The sequence below is a fragment of the Nomascus leucogenys genome, chromosome 5 (assembly GCF_006542625.1).
Source record: "Nomascus leucogenys isolate Asia chromosome 5, Asia_NLE_v1, whole genome shotgun sequence".
In the NCBI taxonomy this organism is placed as follows: domain Eukaryota; kingdom Metazoa; phylum Chordata; class Mammalia; order Primates; family Hylobatidae; genus Nomascus; species Nomascus leucogenys.
The window spans coordinates 71824988-71847361 of NC_044385.1; the positions used below are offsets into that span (position 1 = coordinate 71824988).

The window sequence follows — 22374 nt, forward strand, 5'->3', positions numbered from 1 at the left end:
GATGTTGAGCATTTTTTTTACATGTTTTTTGGTCATTTGCATGTCTTTTGAGAATTGTCTATTCATGTCCTTGGCCCACTTTTTGATGAGATTGTTTTTTTTCTTGCTAATTTGTTTGAGTTTGTTGTAGATTCTGGATATTAGTCCTTTGTCAGATGTATAGATTGTGAAGATTTTCTCCCACTCTGTGGGTTGTCTGTTTACTCTGCTGACTGTTCGTTTTGCTCTGTAAAAGCTCTTTAGTTTAATTAAGTCCCAGCTATTTATCTTTGTTTTTATTGCATTTGTTTTTAGGTTTTTGGTCATAAAATCCTTGCCTAAGCCAATGTCTAGAAAAGTTTTTCCAATGTTATCTTCTAGAATTTTTATAGTTTCAGGTCTTAGATTTAAGTCCTTGATCTATCTTGAGTTTATTTCTGTATAAGGTGAGAGATGAGGATCCAGTTTCATTCTCCTACATGTTGCTTGCCAATTATCCCAGCACCATTTGTTGAACAAGATGTCCTTTCTCCACTTTATGTTTTTGTTTGCTTTGTCAAATATCAGTTGGCTATAGGTATTTGGGTTTATTTCTGGGTTCTCTATTCTGTTCCATTGGTCTATGTGCCTATTTTTATACCAGTACCATGCTGTTTTGGTGACTATGGCCTTATAGTATAGTTTGAAATCAGGTAGTGTGATACCTCCAGATTTGTTCTTTTTGCTTAGTCTTGCTTTGGCTATGTGGGCTCTTTTTTCGTTAAATGTGAATTTTAGGATTTTTTTTTTCTAGTTCTGTGATAAATGATGGTGGTATTTTGATGGGAATTGCATTGAATTTGTAGATTGCTTTTGGCACTATGGTCATTTTCACAATATTGATTCTGCCCATCCATGAGCATGGGATGTGTTTCCATTTGTGTTGTCTATCATTTCTTTCAGCAGTGTTTTGTAGTTTTCCTTGTAGAGCTCTTTTACCTCCTTGGTTAGGTATATTCTTATGTATTTTATTTTACTTTTTGCAGCTATTGTAAAAAGAGTTGAGATCTTGATTTGATTCTCAGCTTGGTCACTGTTGGTATAGAGGAGAGCTACTGATTTGTGTACATTAATTTTGTATCTGGAAACTTTGCTGGATTAATTTATCAGTTCTAGGAGCTTTCTGGAGGAGTCTTTAGGGTTTTCTAGGCATACAATTGTATCATCAGCAAACAGTGACAGTTTGACTTCCTCTTCACCAATTTGGATGCCCTTTCTTTCTCTTGTCTGATTGCTTTGGCTAGGCCTTCCAGTACTATGTTGAGGAGAAGGGGTGAGAGTGGGCATCCTTGTCTTGTTCCAGTTCTCAGAGGGAATGCTTTCAACTTTTCCCCATTCAGTATTATGTTGGCTGTGGATTTGTCATAGATGGCTTTTATTACATTGAGGTATGTCCCTGGTATGCTGATTTTGCTGAGAGTTTTAATTATAAAGGGATTCTGGATTTTGTTGAGTGCTTTTTCTGTGTCTATTGAGATGATCATGTGATTTTTGTTTTTAATTCGTTTATGTTATGAATCGCATTTATTGACTTGGATATGGTAAACCATTCCTGCATCCCGGGTATGAAACTTGATCATGGTGGATTATCTTTTTGATATGTTATTGGATTCAGTTAGTTAGTATTTTGTTAAGGATTTTTAAATCTATGTTCACCAGGGATATTGGTGTGTAGTTTTCTTTTTTTGGTATGTCCTTTCCTGGTTTTGGTATTAGGGTGACACTGGCTTCACAGAATGATTAAGGGAGGATTCACTCTTTCTCTCCCTGTGGAATAGTGTCAGTGGGATTGGTATCAATTCTTCTTTGAATGTCTGGTAGAATTTCTTTTGTGAGTAATTTTTAAAATTACCATTTCAATCTCACTGCTTGTTTTTGGTCTGTTCAGGGTATCTAATTCTTCCTGATTTAAGCTAGGAGGATTGTACATTACGAGGAATTTGTCTGTCTCCTCTAGGTCTTCTAGTTTATGCATGTAAAAGTGTTCATAGTAGCCTTGAATGATCTTCTGTATTTCTGTGGTGTCAGTTGTAATATCTCCCGTTTTATTTCTAATTGAATTTATTTGGATTTTCTCTCTTCTTTTCTTGGTTAATCTTGCTGAGGGTCTATCAATTTTACTTATCTTTTCAAAGAACCAACTTTTTGTTTCATTTTTCTTTTTTTTTTTTTGTTTCAATTTCACTTAGTTCTGCTCTGATCTTGGTTATTTCTTTTCTTCTGCTTGGTTTGAGTTTGGTTTGTTCTTGTTTCTCTAGTTCCTTGAAGTGTGACCTTAGATTGTCTATTTGTGCTCTTTCAGACTTTTTGATGTAGGCATTTACGGTTACTAACTTTCCTCTTAGCTGCCTTTGCTGTATCCCAGAGGTTTTGATAGATTGTGTCCCTATTGTCATTCAATTCTAAAAATTTTTAAATTTCCATCATGATTTCATTGTTGACCCAATAATCATTCAGGAGCAGGTTATTTAATCTCCATGTATTTGCATGGTTTTGAGTATTCCTTTTGGAGTTGATTTCCAGTTTTATTCCACTGTGGTCTGAGAGAGTGCTTATATAATTTCAGTTTTCTTAAATTTATTGGGACTTGTTTTGTGGCCTATCATATGGTCTATCTTGGAGAAAGTTCCATGCACTGATGAATAGAAAGTATATTCTGAAGTTGTTGGGTAGAATGTTCTGTAAATATCTGTTAAGTCCATTTCTTCCAAGATATAGTTTAAATCCATTGTTTCTTTGTTGACTTCTTGTCTTGATGACCTGTCTAGTGTTGTCAGTGGAGTATTGTGTTGGTGTCTATCTCATTTCTTAGGTCCAGTAGTAATTGTTTGATAAATTTGGGAGCTCCATTGTTAGGTGCATATATATTTAGGATTGTGATATTTTCCTGTTGGACTAGGCCTTTTATCATTATGTAATCTCCCTCTTTGTCTTTCTAAACTGCTATTGCTTTAAAGTTTGTTTTGTCTGACATAAGAATAGCTACTCCTGCTCACTTTTGGTGTTCATTTGCATGGAATGAATGACTCTAATATTTTGAGACTAGTTTTCACTCAGATCTTTGTATAATAGTATCAGTCTTTATAAATACTACCATGCGATAGATTTTGTATAGTCTTCACTTTTTAGAGCAGGTCATGGAAAAATTGAGTGGAAAGTACAGTTTCCCATATATGCACAGCCTCGCCAACCATCAACACCCCACCACCCGAGAGTGGTAAGTTTGTTATAATTGGTGAACCTACACTGACACATCATTATCACCCACAGCCCAGAGTTTACATTAGGGTTCTCTCTTGATGTTGCACATTCTGTGGATTTGGACAAATGTACAATGACATGTATCCAACATTGTGGAATCATATGGAAGAGTTTAACTGCCCTAAAACTCCCATGTTTCACCTTTTCATCCTTTCTTGCCCCCATCCCCTAGCAACCACTGATCTTTTTACAGTCTTCATAGCTTTGTCTTTTCCAGAATGTCATATAGTAGGTATCATAACATGTAACCTTTTCAGATTGGTTTCTTTCACTTGGTAATATGTGTTTAAGTTTCCTCCATGACTTTTCGTGGCTTAATTGCTCATTTCTTTTTAATGCTGAATAATATTAATTGTATGAATGTACCACAGCTTATTTATCCATTCACTGTGTGATTGATTTTTGATATGGATTCTAATTTGTTAGGGGGATGGATCTACATATATCTTTTTCTTTTTAGAGGCGGGGTCTTACTATGTTGCCTAGGCTACTAGAGTACAGTGGCTATTTACAGGCATGATCATAGCACACCGCAGCCTCGAACTCCTGGGCTCAAGTGATCCTCCCTCCTCACCCTCCTAAGCAGCTAGGACTACAGATGCATGCCCGCAGTGTCTGGCTGGGGCCTATATAATATACATTTCCTTTATTCCACTCTCAAACCCATCCAATTACCTAATAGAGACCCTGCAGGCAGAAGACTTTCAATAAATCCTAGTAAAAATCCTAGTCGGTCTGCCAACAACCCACACACTCAGGTGTACCTCTGATATCTTGGATGCATTTTTGTGTTTACATTGTGTGTTGTTCCTTACAGCTCTCTGGTGGTGTATGCACACCTCACCGGAGCCAAAAAAATCCTGTGCAAAGTAAAGAAACAGCAATGTACTGCCCCTCTTACCACTGTCTTCTGTATCCATTCCTTATCTCGTTCTAATTTCTTCCTATGACGAACAACATGTTGAGGCTTTTGGATTTCTTCTGTCTCAGGCTTCTCAGGTGTTGGTTCAGTCATTAAATGAAATGTGAAAGTGGTCATCTCTGTTAACTTTTGAGCTGCCATTCAATTCAATGATTGCATTGAATAAGATTTTGGTGGGAAAGAGAAAGGAAACTTAGGTCTGTCTCTCTCAAGGTGCCAAAGGGAGTTTGAGGGTTTGGGAGATCTGCCATTTTTCCCCAGTAAGGAAGGCTGTTGGGTAGTGGGAAAATTAAGGCCTTTGAAGAGAGAAATGTTGGAGCTGACATTCCAGCTCACTCTGTTTGGTCACACATTCACTCAACATGTACTTATCAAGTGCCTAGTGTGTGTCAGCCCAGTAGTAATCTTGATATGACAGTGATGGTCAACCTGTACAGATGTGGGGGTATGAGTGGGTGACGCAGTGATAATGCGAACTACAACATAATGAGAGGAGCACTTACCCAGCGAATGGTGTGGCTGCTAATTGAAAAAACAGGCAAAAGCCAGGGAGTCATCAAAAAAAGGTAAAATGGAAGTGTATATCAACATGTCATTTCAAAGGTAAGACAAGGTACAGGTCTGATGATTGGGCTCTGTGATCATTTTTGCTCAAATCACACCAACGATTGATTGACTGATTGACTGAGACAGAATCTTGCTCTGTCGCCCAGGCTGGAGTGCAGTGGCATGACCTTGGCTCACTGCAACCTCTGGCTCCTGGGTTCAAGCAATTCTTGTGCCTCAGCTGGGATTACAGGCATGTGCCACCACACCTGGCTAATGTAGAGACGAGGTTTTGCCATGTTGGCCAGGCTGGTCTCAAACTCCTGGCCTGAAAGGATTATCCCGTCTCAGCTGCCCAAAGTGTTGGGATTATGGGCATGAGGCACCACACCTGGCTGAGTTTTGTTTTTTAAAGCATTCAACTTAGTTTTCATTTCATAGCAACAAGTTTCTTTTTATATTCATTTTGTCCATTTTTATGACAATTGAATTTTGGAACTAAACTAGTAAGGACAACTGAAAAACAAGCCTGGTGTCTTTTGATAAGTGCTTAACACAACAGTGGGAGCTGAGTGGCTGGAGCCGTGGTGAGGGGCTTCTAGCTGTGGTATCAGCCAACATGCTCTTTGTGGGAGTGAGGAGCCCCAGCTCACTACTTAAGGGGGAGGTCAGTTAGGAGAGCGCCCTGTGTCCCATCATTGAGGTCAATACAGGCTTCCATGAGAGCTCATGGGAGGGAACTTAACTGGGCTTTGAAGCTGAGAAGATTTCCACCTCCAGTGGAAGGTAAATCTGTAGTAGGCAATGGAGGAGTCCCAGCATAAGCACTGTGTGGTTGGAGGCTGGAGTGGGGATGGGTTAGTGGTGACACGGGATTCAGGAGAGGCAGGCAGGGCCTGAAGCCCCTATTCCTTAAGAGTTAGGTCAGGGGCATGAATTGGTACTGGGGGTAAGAGTACTGTATTGAGAGGCAATCAGGCTGAGACAAGGCTCAGCAAGAAAAAGTACCATGATTGATTAGCTATGTCTCCCATGAATATTGCTGTCATTTTGGTGTTAATTGGGTCCAGTCACCTGGAAGATATTCCATGTTGTAGTTTTGAGTTTTCGAATGAAGATAGCTTAGTTCCTTCACTGAAGCCTTCCATGATTAGATCCATGAAGCTGGTAACTTCCATGATTTGCAAATCTTTTTTTTTTTTTTTTTTTTTTTTTTTTTTTTTGAGACGGAGTCTCGCTCTGTCGCCCAGGCTGGAGTGCAGTGGCGCGATCTCGGCTCACTGCAAGCTTCGCCTCCCGGGTTCACGCCATTCTCCTGCGTCAGCCTCTCCGAGTAGCTGGGACTACAGGCGCCTGCCACCATGCCTGGCTAATTTTTTGTATTTTTTAGTAGAGACGGGGTTTCACCGTGGTCTCGATCTCCTGACCTCGTGATCCGCCCGCCTCGGCCTCCCAAAGTGCTGGGATTACAAGCGTGAGCCACCGCACCCGGCCGATTTGCAAATCTTAATAGCTGGACACCAAGTGCCTTTAGTCTCTTGGTAAAGGAGCTATTTGTTTTCCAATTTTTGCATTAATATTCCTTTCCTGGAGTAGTCCACTCCCCTAAATCTGTGTTAGATTCCTTACTGTGTGGTCCCACAGTGTCCCCTTCCCACCATAGGGCCTAACCATTCTGTATGGTAATTCCCTACTTTCTTGTCTATCCTTCCAAGAATAGACCAATGAAGCCTGAGAAGCTCACTCTTTCTGGAGCATTCTCTTTCAAAGGAGCTCTGATCTGAGAACCGGAAAATGCAGCTGCCCTGGAGAGCATCCCTATTGGGAAGCAAGACAGTCCACACCACTGAAATGCCAAGGTGACTCGCTCTGTGTTCGGATCCCCCACCTGCCCCTGCCACCAAGAGAGAAACTCATTGGGGCCCTAGACAGTATCTGTCATGCTCGGTATTTCATCCCTGGCAGCCAGGACCACATTAGCCCTGTAGGCACTGAAGTGAGTGAATGAGCCCTTCCATCTTCTTTACCGTACATGCAGAAGGGGAGAGACAGTGGGATGCGGACAAGAGAGCCAGCACCTGGTGGAAAATGGTGGAGTGGTGCCTACCTTCACGTCTCCTCTTAATCCATAAGATTGTTTCCTTGAACTTTTCATAATTTTTCTTCAACCTAAAAGTAAAGTGGATCATCTTTAAAAGCCAAGACTAAGTTCACGCGTACATGCCATCACACACAGTGCAGACAATACTGGAGCCTGCAGAGTCTCTTTCGCAGGTGGAATGGGGCCAATGGCTTTGTTTTTTAGGCCAGTTTCCTTTGAGTCAATGCCCAGGAGTAAAGGGCTGGTGCCTGATATCCACTTAGTGCTTCCCTCATGGTCTGACCCACAACCAGGGCATACAGCTGAACCCTAAACCCTTCTAAATGAATTCAGTGAGGGTAATCTTGGAGGCAGCTGACAGGGGAGGGAGGTCCAAATGCAAGTATGGCCCTGTGAGTTAACTCACAGGGCTGGATTTGATTTTCTGTGGCTTGTCTATATTCCAGTGAAACCCAGAACCACCTGAAACCCCTTTGCATTTAGTAGGACATTTTCAAATAACCTTACTCAAAAGGACTTATCATGAAAGCCACACAAGTCACAGTTCTTCAGTGTGATCAAGCCCTTTTCTCCCTCTCATGTCAACACACAGAGTGAGTCATCCTGGCATTTCAGTGGTATGGACTGTTTTCCTTCCAAATAAGGTGCTCTCCAGGGCAGCTGTGTTTTCTAGTTCTCAGATCAGAGCCCCTTTGAAAGGGAATGTGCCAGAAAGATTGAGCTTCCCAGGCTTAATTGGATCTGAAAAGGAGGCCTTTGCCATTGCAGATTTTAAATCCTTAGATCAGATTCCTTGAAGAGGGCATACTAATTTAGCCCAGAGTATCTCCAGGAAGCAAACATCCTTTGCTGGAAAGGGCTGCACTGTTACCTAGCAAAGAGCAATGGTTCCCTTATTCGTACCCTAGAAGCAATAGGGAGATTTGAGAATGAGTCTATGGCCCAGTTGTACCAAATGTTATTCATTTATAATGCAAGGACTTTTAATGGAATTGAAGCAGTTACCTAGCCTATTGGCACCTGTAAAAAAATAAGGACCAAGGAATGGGTGGAGTGGGGGCCTATCCTTTAGGCTCAGAGCAGGATACCAAACACAGATAAGAGTTAAACTCCAGTGAGGGGATCTAGCCAGAGGCACCCAAGGCCCTTTTGGGAAGACTGGCTGTTCCTCTCTTGTTTTTTGCCCACCTTTGCAAGCAAGTGGAATCCCCATCAGCTGGCTCTTCAATACCAGAGACTGGGGTACACTCTATCCCTAGAGCCTAGGTTAGCACATAGTAGGTGCACATGAAATATCTGTTGAATGCAATCAGGTTAGAATCAGCCTTTGATACAGGCCTAAATGGCAAGAGAGGGAGGAAATGGCACAGAGGCAGTGGGATAACCTGTAGAGATATTATTTGGTGTTTGTTTTTGCTGATCCAAAAGCTTGGGAGTTTTTTGTGTTTTGCCTTCCCATTTCCCAGAGAAGCCCTGGGGGGTCTCTTGCCCTATGCCTCTTCTGAGTCCACAGTGGAAGTTGCTGGCAGTCAATCTCTTCCTGACTTTTGTGAACACCGGAACTTACCCACGTGATTAGGTAGGGCACCTTGTTTCACCCAGCCTGTCCCTGGTGCCACTGCTGGAGAGTCTGCAACAGACCCATGGGGGCACAAACACATACCTGGCTCTCCAGGTTTCTGACAGTGGATAAAGGAAAGAGCAGGCTTCCATGCTGAGAGCGTGCCTGCACCATAGGCTGGGTGTATGTATGATATAGTTTGGCTGTGTCCCCACCCAAATCTTATCTTGAATTCCCATGTGTGGTGAGAGGAACCCGGTGGGAGGTAACTGAACCATGGGGTCATCTTTTCCATGCTGTTCTTGTGATAGTAAAAGTCTCATGAGATCTGAATGTTATTGAATTTCCCTGTACAAGCTCTCTTCTCTTGTCTGCCACCATGTGAGATGTGCCTTTCACCTTCTACCATGATTCTGAGGCCCCCTAGCCATGTGGAACTGTAAGTCCATTAAATCTCTTTCTTTTGTAAATTGCCCAGTCTTGGGCATATCTTTATCAGCAGTGTGAAAACAGACTAATACAGTAAATTGGTACCAGTAGAGTGAGCTGCTGCTCAAAGATACCTGAAAATGTGGAAGTGACTTTGGAACTAGGTAACAGGCAGGAATTGGAACAGTTTGGAGGCCTCAGAAGAAGACAGGAAAATGTGAGAAAGTTTGGAACTTCCTAAAGACTTGTTGAATGGCTTTGCCCAAAATGCTGCCAAAAATTCCAGGCTGAGGTGGTCTCAGATGGAAATGAGGAAGTTGTTGGGAACTGGAGAAAAGGTGGCCCTTTTATGTTTTAGCAAAGAGACTGGCAGCATTTTGCCCCTGCCCTAGAGATTTGTGAAACTTTGAACTTGAGGGAGATGATTTAGGGTAGCTGGTGGAAGAAATTTCTAAGCAGCAAAGCATTCAAGAGGTGACTTGAGTGCTGTTAAAGGCATTCAGTTTACTAAGGGAAGCAGAGCATAAAAGTTCAGAAAATTTGCAGCCTGACAATGTAATAGAAAAGAAAATCCCATTTTCTGAGAAGAAATTCAAGCTAGCTGCAGAAATTTGCATAAGTAACGAGAAGCTGAATGTTAATCTCCAAGACAATGGGGAAAATGTCTCCAGGGTGTCAGAGGTCTTCACAGCAGCCCCTCCCATCACAGGCCTGAAGGCCTAGAAGGAAAAAATGGTTTCATGGGCCAGGCCCAGGGTCCCCGTGTTGTGTGCAGCCTAGGGACTTGGTGCCTTGCATACCAGCTGCTCCAGCCATAGCTGAAAGGGGCCAACTTAGAGCTTGGGCCATGGCTTCAGAGAGTGCAAACCCCAAGCCTTGGCAGCTATCACATGGTGTTGAGCCTGTGAGTGCACAGAAGTCAAGAACTGGGGTTTGGGAACCTCTGTCTAGATGTATGGAAACGTCTGGATGCCTAGGCAGAAGTTTGCTGTAGGGGCGGGGTCCTCATGGAGAATTTCTGCTAGTGCACTGCGGATGGGAAATGTGGGGTCAGATCCCCCACACAGAGTCCTTACTGGGGCACCACCTAGTGGAGCTGTGAGAAGAGGGCCACTGTCCTCCAGACCCCAGAATGGTGGATCCACTGACAGATTGCACTGTGCATTTGGAAAAGCCTCAGACATTCAATGCCAGCCCATAAAAGCAGCTGGGAGAGAGGGTATACCCTGCAAAGCCACAGGGGCAGAGCTGCCCAAGACCATGGGAACCCATCTCTTGCATTAGTGTGACCTGGATGTGAGAAATGGAGTTAAAGGAGATTATTTTGGAACTTTAGGGTTTAATGACTGCCCTGTTGTATTTTGGACTTGCATGGGGCCTATAGCCCCTTTGTTTTGGCCAATTTCTCCCAGTTGGAACAGCTGTATTTATCTAATGCCTGTACCCCCATTGTATCTAGGAAGTAACTAACTTGCTTTTGATTTTACAGGCTCATAGGCAGAAGAGACTTGCCTTGTCTCAGATGAGACTTTGGACTGTAAACTTTTGAGTTAATGCTGAAATGAGTTAAGATTTTGGGGGACTGTTGGGAAGGCATGACTGGTTTTGAAATATGAGGATGTGAGATTGAGAGGAGTTGGTGGTGGGATGATATGGTTTGGCTGTGTTCCCACCCAAATCTCATCTTGAATTCCCACGTGTTGTGAGAGGACCCAGTGGGAGGTAATTGAATCATGGGGGCAGGTCTTTCCCATTCTGTTCTAGTAATAATGAGTAAGTCTCATGAGATCTGATGGTTATTATAAGGGGGAGTTTCCTTGAAAAAGCTGTCTTCACTTGTCTGCCACATGTAAGATGTGCCTTTCACCTTCTGCCATGATTGTGAGGCCTCCTCAGTCACATGGAACTGTAAGTCCATTAAATCTCTTTCTTTTGTAAATTGCCCAGTCTTGGGTCTTTCTCAGCAGCATGAAAATGAACTAATACAGTGTACAAATGGCTGGAACATTTTGTGACCTGGGGCCTTGCCAGCTAGAAAGAACTGGTGCCAGTGACACAGGTCTACAATAACCTTACAGGGGCCCTGGCCATGACCCTAGGTCAGTGAAGCTCAAGGTTCTCCCTCCTTCAGGATGTGTGGAAAAGCATTAGCTCACCTAGCGTGAAGCCAGGGAATTTTGTGGGCAGATGCCCCGGGTCTTGACTCCCCAGTGTCTTCTCCTTAAATGCCAGGGGTCTGAACTTTGCTCCCTAGAGTTTTATATAAGTTCTTGGTCCCTGCAAGCCTTTTCTTGCTCTGAATTTCCACCCTCTGTCACCATCTGCCTTGATCTTATCCTGTACCTCCCATGCTTGCAATGTCCTTGCTCTTGAGTTTGATTTTGTTCTGGCAGCTGGATTATTTTGCCCATCTGACCCCTGGATCTTACCCTTTCCTGGCGCTTGGCCTGTGCCTGCTCCTTGACTCAGGGAATCTGTCTGGTCCTGACTTTGCTCTTTTTTGTTAATGGCTCAATTTACACTTTCCCTGCTGCCACCTCTGGCATACCCAAATCCACTGACCAATCACTCGGCCTCACCAGTTACTTACATAATTACGAGTTTCCGTCTGTTTTCACTTTCCAGTAGCCTAGTTAGGGGAATGTCAAAATCCTCTTCCAGTTCATTGCGAGCAGCCATGTCTTTGATTATTGTTTTAAATACTGTCTGATAGGAGCTATTCAAAAACTACAAAAGGATCAAAGAATGAAATATTCAGAAAATGGAAATTAATGATTTATTAATCACTTTTCTGATTCCCAAAGGTACTGTGTGACACTTCAACATATTATTCTAAAAACACAAAAATGGGAACCAGGGGCAGGGGGAGGGAGAGCAACAGAAAGGATAGCTAATGGATGCTGGGCTTAATACCTAGGTGATGGGCTGACCTGTGCAGCAAACCACCATGGCACATGTTTACCTATGTAACAAACTTGCACATCCTGCACCCTGAATTTAAAAGTTGAAGATTAAAAAAAAAAAAAAAGAAAAAACGAGACCCATAGGATGGTTAGCAATCACTCTTTTCAAGAGTATTTCCATGATCATCATACTCTATTCTCGTTCCTCAATTTCCTTAAAAATTTTTTTAAACATCAATATGCCAAAATATCTTTGGAGAACATACACAATTATCTTCTTTTTCCAAATGTGGAGATGGCTATGGAATGTGAAAATACTTCCATGCTTTAAGAGCATAACAGGTTTTCTGCATTCTACAAATGGCCAACTCCCAGTAGTGATTTATTTATTCAATGTGAAGAATGAGTCTTCAGAAAAGTAGCATAGCACCTTGTGCATCACTCTATTGGGCAGTTCTGCTTTTAAAGATTCTTCCAAAGTAATGATGTTACAAGCTGCCTAAGATGGAGTTTCACTCTGTCACCCAGGCTGGAGTGCAGTGGCACAATCTAGGCTCACTGCAACCTCCGCCTCCCAGATTCAAGTGATTCTCATCCCTCAGCCTCCTGAGTAGCTGGGATCACAGGCACGTGCCACCATGCCCAGCTAATTTTTGTATCTTTAGTAGAGATGAGATTTCACTATGTTGGCCAGGCTGGTCTTGGACTCCTGGCCTCAAGTGATCTGCCTGCCTCAGGCTCCCAAAGTGCTGGGACTACAGGTGTGGGCCACAGCACTTGTCCACAAGGTGCCTGCCACAGCACTTGTCCACAAGGTGCCTTTTTATTTGGCCAGTTTGATCATTCTTTCCCATGTCTATGCTGCTGACCAGGACTGACCCATAGGTGGGTCCTCACAAGAGTTTCTGTTTTGGATCCCTTTTGATGGAAAGCGAAGCTGGTTTCTTAGAGAGGACAGCCAGGGATCGGTCATGTTGCCTATTCTTTGCTCACCGACAGGTTGAAATTGCTGTTGTTCAATGTGTGATCATGGAGAATATACCATTAACTCACTAGCTTCTTACAGCAAGTGAAAGACCAACATATCCAAAGTTGCACATGATCTGGGACAGATACAAGGATATGGCTTACGGCTGGCCAGTGTTTCTAGGTTGGGGGAAAGCTGGGGTGCTTTAGGTCCGGCTTGCCTGGTTCCTAGCCTCTGAGCCCTGTCTCTCTCTATTTCTTGAATCAGTGCTTCAGGACAGGATGAGGTGAAGGCTTTTGCTGCCCATATTCCTGCTTCTAAATTCCTCATTGTTGACAATCCCTCCTTTGGGATGAAGTGACTTTCTGTTCATCTAGACCGGTGATCTGTCCCCATTCTGTTTGCATTTTATGTTCTGTTCTCCAGAAAATAGTGTCTGTTGTGGTCTGCTGGATGGCCGACCATCTGGGTGGGTCTAACTGATGTACTCTAGACTGTGCCACCCCACTCTATGAAGCCAGCATATGTGACATCTTATGGGGTTTATTCCATTTGCTTGCCTAGGCTACAGAGTGGAACTAATCCCCAACATCGTGGTAGGTGTATTGGGCACCTCAGTGATGAGGTCTCCCAAGCCCAGAGACCTCTCCTGGGTTAATATCTGGTTCTTAGAACCAAAAGAATTTTCACAGCAAGGTTTGTGATGCATAAATGTATCACTGAAATAAAAAATGAAGGCTGGGCATGGTGGCTCACACCTGCAATCCCAGCAATTTGGGAGGCTGAGGCGAGTGGATCACTTGAGCCCAGGAGTTTGAGACCAGCCTGGGCAACATAGTGAGACCCTGCCTCCATAAGAAAAAAACAAAACAAGCATGTGATAGTAAATTAAAAATAGCAGGCCGGGCGCGGTGGCTCACGCTTGTAATCCCAGCACTTTGGGAGGCTGAGGTGGGCGGATCACGAGGTCAGGAGATCGAGACCACGGTGAAACCCCGTTTCTACTAAAAATACAAAAAATTAGCCGGGCGTGGTGGCGGGCGCCTGTAGTCCCAGCTACTCGGAGAGGCTGAGGCAGGAGAATGGCGTGAACCCGGGAGGCCGAGCTTGCAGTGAGCCGAGATCGCGCCACTGCACTCCAGCCTGGGCGGCAGAGCGAGACTCCCTCTCAAAAAAAAAAAAAAAAAAAAAAGCAAATAAGTCAAGTTGTCAGAATAACTGAACTATAGGTTGATAGACCCCCTCCAAATAGGAGGGCTTTAGCTTCCTCTCCCTAGTTTGTACCCCTCTGGTTTCTGGTAGTCTCTCAAAATGTGCCTCAGAAGTTTACTTAAACAAGTCTTGCAGCCGCAGGTTCTGTGTGGCATTCACCCCATTGCAGCCGCAGGTTCCATGTGGCTTTTGCCCAATTGCAGCTGTAGGTTCCATATGGCATTCGCTCCATTGCAGCTTCAGGTTCCGTGTGGCATTCGTCCCATTGCAGCTGCAGGTGCCGTGTGGCATTTGCTCCATTGCAGCTGCAGGTTCTGTGTGGCATTCACTCCATTCTTCTCCTCCTGCTCTGTCCCTACTTGTCCATATCTACTGCCTACCATGTTCCTTGGAGACATGCTGCTTTGCCAAGCTGTATCACTGCCTATCCTGGGAATGCAGTGTCTGTGCAATATGTGCTGCCACAGCACCCTCAGCATTCAATCCTTGGGGAACAGAATGGCATAAATATCAGGAGGAAAGGACTCCTCAGCCCTGGGACATACTTTGTCACCCGGACCCTGGAATAGCACTGCTGTGTCTAGAGTTTCACAATGTGTATCATGACTAGTTTTCGTTAGTGACTAGTCTTTACCCCCTAATCATAGGGGTCCTATTTCCATCTATGGCATTTAGATAAGAAGATATGACATCATTCCCCCAACCATTTTTTTTTTTGGATTCCTCCTTGCTTACCAAAAACTATTCTCCACACTAACTGCAAACCAGGAAAGCTCCTAGGCTCACGTGTAAATGCCAGGTAATGCTGGAATGTTTTTACGAGTTGGGGGACAGGGGGTATTGTCTACCTGCAGTAGTCAGACAAAAAAATGTCTTGTGATCCTCTCCCCGTCTTAAGGCTTCAACTGTATGCTAAGGATTCTATTATGGTTGAATTGTGTTTCCCCGCTTCCCTGCCACCCAAATTCGTATGTTTAAGTTCAATACCTTAGACTGCAATGAAGTCTGTGAAGTCTCCCTTAGACCATGATCATTTGGAGATAGGTTCTTCACAGAGGTAATCAAGTTGAAATGAGGTCCTTAGGGTGGGCTCTATTTCAGTATGACTGGTGTCTTTACAGCCAGGGGAAATGTGGACATAGAGACATGCATGGAGGGAGAATGGGGTAAATAGACATAGGAGAAGATGGTCCTCTACAAGTCATGGAGAGAGACCTGAGCCAGATCTTTCCCTCACAGCCCTCACAAGGAACCAACTCTGCTGACACCTTGATTTTCAGATTTCAAGTCTCCAGAACTATGAGATAGTAAATTTTGTTGTTCAAGCCACTCAAAGGTGGCACTTTGTTAACAACAGGGCTTAGCAAACTAATACAGATTCCAAATCAAAATCTTTAGCCAAGAGCTTTCTCCCAGGACCTAGATTGTGTATTTCTGGTTTTCAATTGAACTTTATCTGGATATCTTATAGAAACTTAACACTCAGTGTGTACCCAATAGATCTTTCTACCTCATCCTACAAATGTACCCTTCTTCTGCTCTTCAGCTTTCCAGCCTATAGAGTAGAAATCTGTACCATGTCATGGCAGCTGTGCTGGGCACTGCCCTGAGCTGCCAGGCTTTCCCACGTGTTCATCTGTACCACTACATATTACTGATCTTCCTGCCCTCAGCCTCTCCCCTCCAAGTCATCATCCACAAAGCCACCAGAGTGACCTTTAAAAATGCAAATTTGATCCTTTCCTTGGAGAAAGGACTCAGTATTGTTGGGAGCTTTGGCTAGATCTCCTATGCCATATTGTTTCCCCCAAATAAAGTCCACATAGTTTTAAAGAGATCCTAGAGAGCTGGAAGAACACAAATGAATTATAAAAACTCTTTTGAGGAGTGAAAAGACCTCTCTACACATGAAACAATACTTAGTAATCAGAAAAGAAAATACTGATACATGAGACTACCTGCACATAAAAAAAGACCCTGTCATGGAAAATACCAAGAAGAAGGTTGGGAAACAAAATACAAACTGGAAACAAATTTACATGTATGTCAGAAAAGGAATTAAGGTCTTTCATATATTAAAAGCCCTCACAAATCAGAAAGAAAGAGAAATAAGCAACATGGTAGAAGAGAAGACAACACCAACTGGCCAGTCACAGAGAGACACAAATGTCCAATAATTGTGAAAATGCCTGGCATCTTTCATAATGGAGGAGATGCAAAAACCAACAATGAGATGCTATTTCCATCCTATCAGATGGGCCAGAATTACGACCCTTGGTGGTCAAGGAGATATGATGAAGGAGGCATTCTCATGCCCTCTAGGTGGGAATAGGAAAATGGTACAACTTACTGGTGGGGAAATTTGTCAATGCTTTTTGAGTTAAAGATGCAGATAGCTCTGGTTCTAGCATCACCTGCTAGAAATTTATTCTTTACATACACTTGCATTTGTATGTAATAATATATGTACAATTCATTGCATTGAATATACATATATTTATATGTACACACACACACACACAATACAAGACTGGAAACAACTTAAACATCCATTGACAGGGCGCTAGTTAAATTATGGTACAAGATGTAATGGAATACCAAAGCATTCCAAAATATATTATTAAGGGAAAAGTAAGTTATTGAACAGAATGTACATCATGATTCCATTTGTGGATATGCATGTGTTTTAAAATATATGTATATGTGTATATGCGTTAAAATTTCCAGGATACATAAATAGCAGTATACAGCAGTTATTTCATTAAAGTAAGGAAGTAGAGGCTTGAGACATTTATTTCATAGCCTTCTTTACTACAATATTTTAAAATGGTGTGCACATGGTAGCTTCACAATGTAAAAGCTAGACAATTTAGGTAGTTTGAATCAAAATACTTAAAGAAATTAAAAACAAGTCTAATGGTGTCACATCCTTGCCTAAAATCCTTTAGTAGCAAAGTCCTGGAATGGCACGGTGCTTGTGATGAGAGCTCCCCTGCTCAGCCCACCTGTCCCAAGGAAAACTCTGGAATGCTCCCAAATCTGCCATGTCCTTCCAGAACACACACATGGAAGATGTGTCTGTCACCTGAGAATTCAGTGCCACCTGATATAGCAAAACATCAATGGACAGGAGCCTTGAAGGTTTCTGAATAATTTGTGTCTAATTAAAACAATTCCTTCAGGTTTCAACTCTAGTTGAAAAATCTTTCCAAAATGTCTGAGTTTACTTTCCTGCCTTTGTAAATCCAAAGCAGTAAATCTAAATTTATGTCATTTTTTTTCCTCCCTTCATTGCAGTATTTCAGTAAATCTTGGTAATACAGTGCTGTATAGAGGCAAGTATAGAATATAGGACTAAATATGAACTGAGACCAGAAAATTTCACAATTAAAAATATTTAAAAAATGAAATATTTAGTTTTTTGTCTTTTATAAACTTAGGAAAATATATCTGCTTAACTTTGGGTTTCAGAGACACAAGATTTCATTTTTAGGATTGTAGTCAGCACCTACAATCTGAGAAGTCTTCTTAGCAGTCGAGGACAGGATGAATAATAATGCTTCCCTCAGAAACAGCCCTAGAGGAAGTTGATGCAGGAAATTCGAGCCACTAGGCTGCCCCCGTAGGCAAAACATTCATGTGGCATATTTACAAAATCATAACACAGATTTTGTCTTAAAGACAAGAAAACATCCAGTAGATGTAAGGCTTATTGAAACCAGATGACTCCCCATCTCCCCTCTGGTGATTGGGAACAGATGGGGAGAGCACCCTGTTGAATTTCCAGGGCTGGTTCTGGGTCTCTCTGCAGGGTGGTGGTGGTCACAGGCCTGCAGAGATGGGAGAGAAACACCACTGCTATTTGCTGTGGTGCCTGCCTGGAGTAGAGAGGTTAGCATCTGGAGTTTTGTGTCTTGCCAGGTTGACCCATCTACGTAGAGGGAGTAGGCTTTCCTTGGGGCTTTTCTGTCTGTGCTTGCTGGAGTTTCTGGGTTGCTGTCTTCTCTAACACCCAGTCTGGGATATATGAGGCAAAAAGAAAACCCAGGTCCTCAGATTCCAAGACCTCAGCCAGCTAGCCTGGGCTGGGCTGGGCTTGGGCCACCCTGCTCTAACATTTGGAGGAAGGGGGGCATCTCAAGTTTTTAACCAACTTACATTTTCATCTAAGTCCTCTGCTTCCAGCTTGTCAATGGACTCATCTGTTATACCATCCCAAAAGTTCTCTTTAGAAGCAAACTCCACGACTTTCAATTTTGGAAGGAGCATCAAAAGGAAGGGCATGTGGAAAGAAAACCAAAAACATAAAAAATTTAAAAAGAATAGAAATAGATTGATGGTATTTACCTTTGCCCTTCCAAAAATGCATACATCATCAATGAGATGTTAAATAGGTTAATCGCATGACCTAAAACTCAACTTGGGGGTACTAATAAAATAGGAATAAGAGGGTCAGTTTCAGTGGCTGACTTAAGAAAGCAAGTGTATGTTCCTGGTGGCTGGTGAGGGTCAGTCTGACAAAGTGGTCTTTGAATGAGTCCTGAGTGAAGTAAGGAATTCGCAGGCAGAAGGCCACGCAGGCAGAATGAGCATTCCCGCACATTCCAGCAGAGGACTAGGAGCAAAGGCCCTGAGGTGAGTGTGGGAGGGGCGTGTTTGACACACGGCAGGGGGAACCCTATGGTATGCCCGCAGCAGAGCAGACATGAAGTTGCACATCCTGAGGGGAGGTCAGAGAGGAGTCTGGCGAGTGAGGGAGGGAAGGAGTAGGTGGGCAGGTGGTGGGCTGGGACCAGCTTTCAAAGGACCTTGTAGGCTGTGGGAAGCACTTTAAATTTTGTTCCGAGGGAGACTTATTCCGAGTGTGATTTTCACTTGGAAATTTCAAGAAATATATCTGTCTTCCACCAAGCTTGTCAAAATTTGCCAATTTCTAGACTTGCATATGATTCATAATTACTAATCAGAGCATAAGAAATGAATCCCCGAGCCAGTGAGCTGGATGGAGAATGTGTTCCAGAGACAGTGAATGCCCTTGTTCCTAAAAACGGTCAGCTGCAGGCTGCTGACTCTCCGGGCCAGGAGAGTGGCTTAGAGCTCTGCGGAGCCTGGGTGCAAGCTGAATTGTGGAATTGATCAGTAGAACTTGAGCCTCTCTTCCATACTCCTGGGAAGGTGATTCTGAGAGAAGAACTCGGAGGAAGTGGCTCTGGCATGATAATTGGGCCCCCAGGAAAATGATGGTGGCCGATTGTCTCAGCTTCTGATGACACCAACCCTTTCTAGCTAGCCCCTCCGGAGAGCCTGGGAACCCTGCCAGGTTGGCCCTAGACTGATATCCTGTTTGATTTTGTGTCCTTCTTATGCCTTTGGGGACAGAGATGGGATGTTCTTTGTGATCTCTACACATTACTTTTGTTCTTCTTCCCAATTTTGGCTCCGTAGCAAAAACTCTGACTCCTTTGGGCTCCTCCTGGCATGGAGAATTTTACTGAGCTGGGGCTGCGTTTACCCACACAGTCTTGGGGCCTCTCTACTTGGCAAACCTTCTTCTGCAGCCTTGGCTTGTGCCTGACAGACTTGCCGCGTATGAGGTGGGCCCCATGCTTCCAGAATTCCCTGGCAATTCTTCCATCACTTCCCACAGGTGCACACAATGCCACCCCCACTGGGGTACCCACAACAGGGCAAAGGCAAGGGTGTGCTCAGCTTGATTCTAAAAACACTTTGTGTTCCTGAACTGTCTGCCATGGAAACGACCAAGGACATTTTAAAAAAACCACTGAGGAAAACCCAGCAAGAATCCTTGGGAATTCAAGCAAGCACTGGGGAAGCTCCTTGTAGGTGGCATTAGAGAGGAGAAATGAATGAACTAGTAGAAAAGGGGCCTGAGAGACCAAGGAGCAGGCTGTCACGGAAGGTGCTCTGAGCCTGCCTCAGATGTGCCTGCCCGAGATGGAGATGAGTACAGCTGTGGCCCTGGTAACTCAGCAACTTCCCATCATTTGCGATTGCCATATTTTAGTAGTTTTTTTTTTTTTTGAATAATGCATAGTGTGAGGTGGTACAAAAGGAAGTGTTTATTACGGGAAGAAGGTGAACTTGGCAGCACTGAATACTCAACAGTGGTGCTCAGAAGCATTCGAGTCAATGTAATAATTAAGCTTATTAACGTGGCTGGGCACTGTCAACATGTCAAGTGTAATAAGCAGTATCATAGCTGTGACGGGCTGATTGAGAAGAAAAAGCCTTATTTCTAATTAACTTTCCCTTTGGGAACATCTGTCAACCTCTACCTCTCTTCCAGTGATATCATTATCTCCTCCTGAAGTCACTCCATGAGAGGATGGGAAGGGCCTGGGGGGAGTATCAGGCCAAGTTCGAGTGGTGGCTCTGTCACCTGGAACCTGGGCCACTTCTGGCATGTCACTGTTGCATGTCCCCCTTGCATCCCAGCTCCTTATCTGTGCAATGGGACAATAAGACTCATCTTGAGGGTGGCTCAGAGGACCAGTGCTAATGTAGGTCAATGCTAGCACACACTGTTCCCCAGGTGGAGCATGTCTTCTCCTGGTCTGATTAAAAACAAATCTTTTTTTTTTTTTTTTTTTTTTTTTTTTTTTAGACGGAGTCTTGCTCTGTCGCCAGGCTGGAGTGCAGTGGCGCGATCTCAGCTCACTGCAACCTCCGCCTCCCAGGTTCAACCCATTCTCCTGCCTCAGCTTCCGGAGTAGCTGGGATTACAGGCGTGTGCCACCATGCCAAGCTAATTTTTGTATTTTTAGTAGAGAGGGGGTTCTACCATGTTGGCCAGGATGGTCTCTACCTCTTGACCTCGTGATCCGCCAGCCTCAGCCTCCCAAAATGCTGGGATTAAGAACAAATCTTAACTCTTCCTTATTCCAGTGCCTCTCCTCTATCATTTTTCTTTTTTATTAAAAAATTTTTTTAGGGACAGGGTCTCTCTCTGTAGCCCAGGCTGAATTGCAGTGTTGTGATCATGGCTCACTGTGACAATCCTCCCACTTCAGTCTCCTGAGTAGCTGGGACTACAGGCACACACCACCATGCCTGATTAATTTTTAAATTCTTTGTAGAGATGAGGTCTTGCTATGTTGCCCAGGCTAGTCTCAAACTCTTGGCCTCAAGTGATCCTCCCTTCTCGGCCTCCCAAAGTGCTCGGATTACAGGCATGAGCCACTGCACCCAGCCTCTTAACATTTTTCTTGACAGAACTGCCATTCTTGAATTTGGGATAAATGAGCCGTGTGTATTTTCCCTGAGGGGCAAATATTATAATTCCCATATTACGTGACAAAGATTCTTTGCTTGACCAAACTTTAGTCAGGCTCCTGAATCTTTTCCTAGGCCCTTCTGTGCACTTCTTTATAAAATCCAGTTTTAGCAAGAACCCTGCTAAGTTGGTTTAACAAGAACCCCTACCCTCAATATCTGATCTCCCTCGATATCTAATGAGGTTCTTCATCCTCCACCATCACCTGGTTAATATCTGATAACCTGACCTGTCTTTAGCAAGAATCCCATTAGGTTGGTTTATTCAGAATTCCCCATGCCCCTGATGTTTCCTCTTAGTGATTTTCCATCCACTGACCTCTACCCTGCTCCTTGGGTATAAATTCTCAGTTGCCCATGATGTATTTGGACTTGAGCCCAAGCTCTTTCTCCTCCTGCAAAATCTGATTGCTGTGGTATCTAAACTTACTTACAGTGGTTCTGAATAAAGTCTACTTAGTCTTACTGTGCTTTAACGAATGTCAATGAATGATTTTTTCTTTAACAATAGATGAGGAAAGGGAGGGGAGAAGCAGTAAGTGATTAGTAAGTGACTAGCCCAGGACTAGCTCCAAAATGAGCAACCCAGTGCCACTGATTGACAAGCACATGGATGAAACTCAATCCTGTTTTTACCTCCTCCATGTTTCACAGTGAATTCCCCACTATCCTAGGCAGATGGCTAAAGGGTTGGGTTGGGCTGGTGGCTGCCATGGACACAGATCTATAAACTGTTCTAAAATCTAGCTACTCAAAGTGTGGTCCATGGATAAGGGAGCTTGTTAAAAAGACCAAATCTGGCCAGGCATGGTGGCTCATGCCTATAATCCCAGCAATTTGGGAAGCTGAGGAGGGAGGATTGCTTGAGCCCAGAAGTTGAGACAATCCTGGGCAACAGAGTGAGACCTGGTCTCTTTAATAACATAAATTAGCCAGGCATGCACCTGTGGTCCCAGCTACTTAGGAGACTGAGGTGGGAGAATCACTTGAACCTGGGAGATGGAGGCTGCTGTGAGCTGTTCTCACGCCACTGGGCGACAGAGCGAGACCCTGTCTAAAGAAAAAAGACAGGTCAGATCTCAAATCTCAGATCTGCTGAATGAGAATCTGCTTTTAAACAAAATTACCAGGTAGTTGTCCTGCACATTAAAGTTTGAGCAT

The 22374-nt window shown here is 43.6% G+C and overlaps 1 protein-coding gene across 1 annotated transcript in view; it reads right to left on the reverse strand.

The window, feature by feature from the left end:
- The window catches only part of ERICH6B (glutamate rich 6B), a 74936-nt gene that overhangs the window by 16167 nt on the left and 36395 nt on the right, over positions 1-22374 (reverse strand). Inside the window, exons 8-11 of the mRNA XM_030813357.1 lie at positions 18079-18167; positions 11429-11565; positions 6855-6916; positions 4181-4335 (exon numbers count right to left, since the gene is read on the reverse strand). Of these exons, the coding sequence (XP_030669217.1) occupies positions 4181-4335; positions 6855-6916; positions 11429-11565; positions 18079-18167 (443 nt within the window). The remainder of the gene's footprint in view (positions 1-4180; positions 4336-6854; positions 6917-11428; positions 11566-18078; positions 18168-22374) is intronic.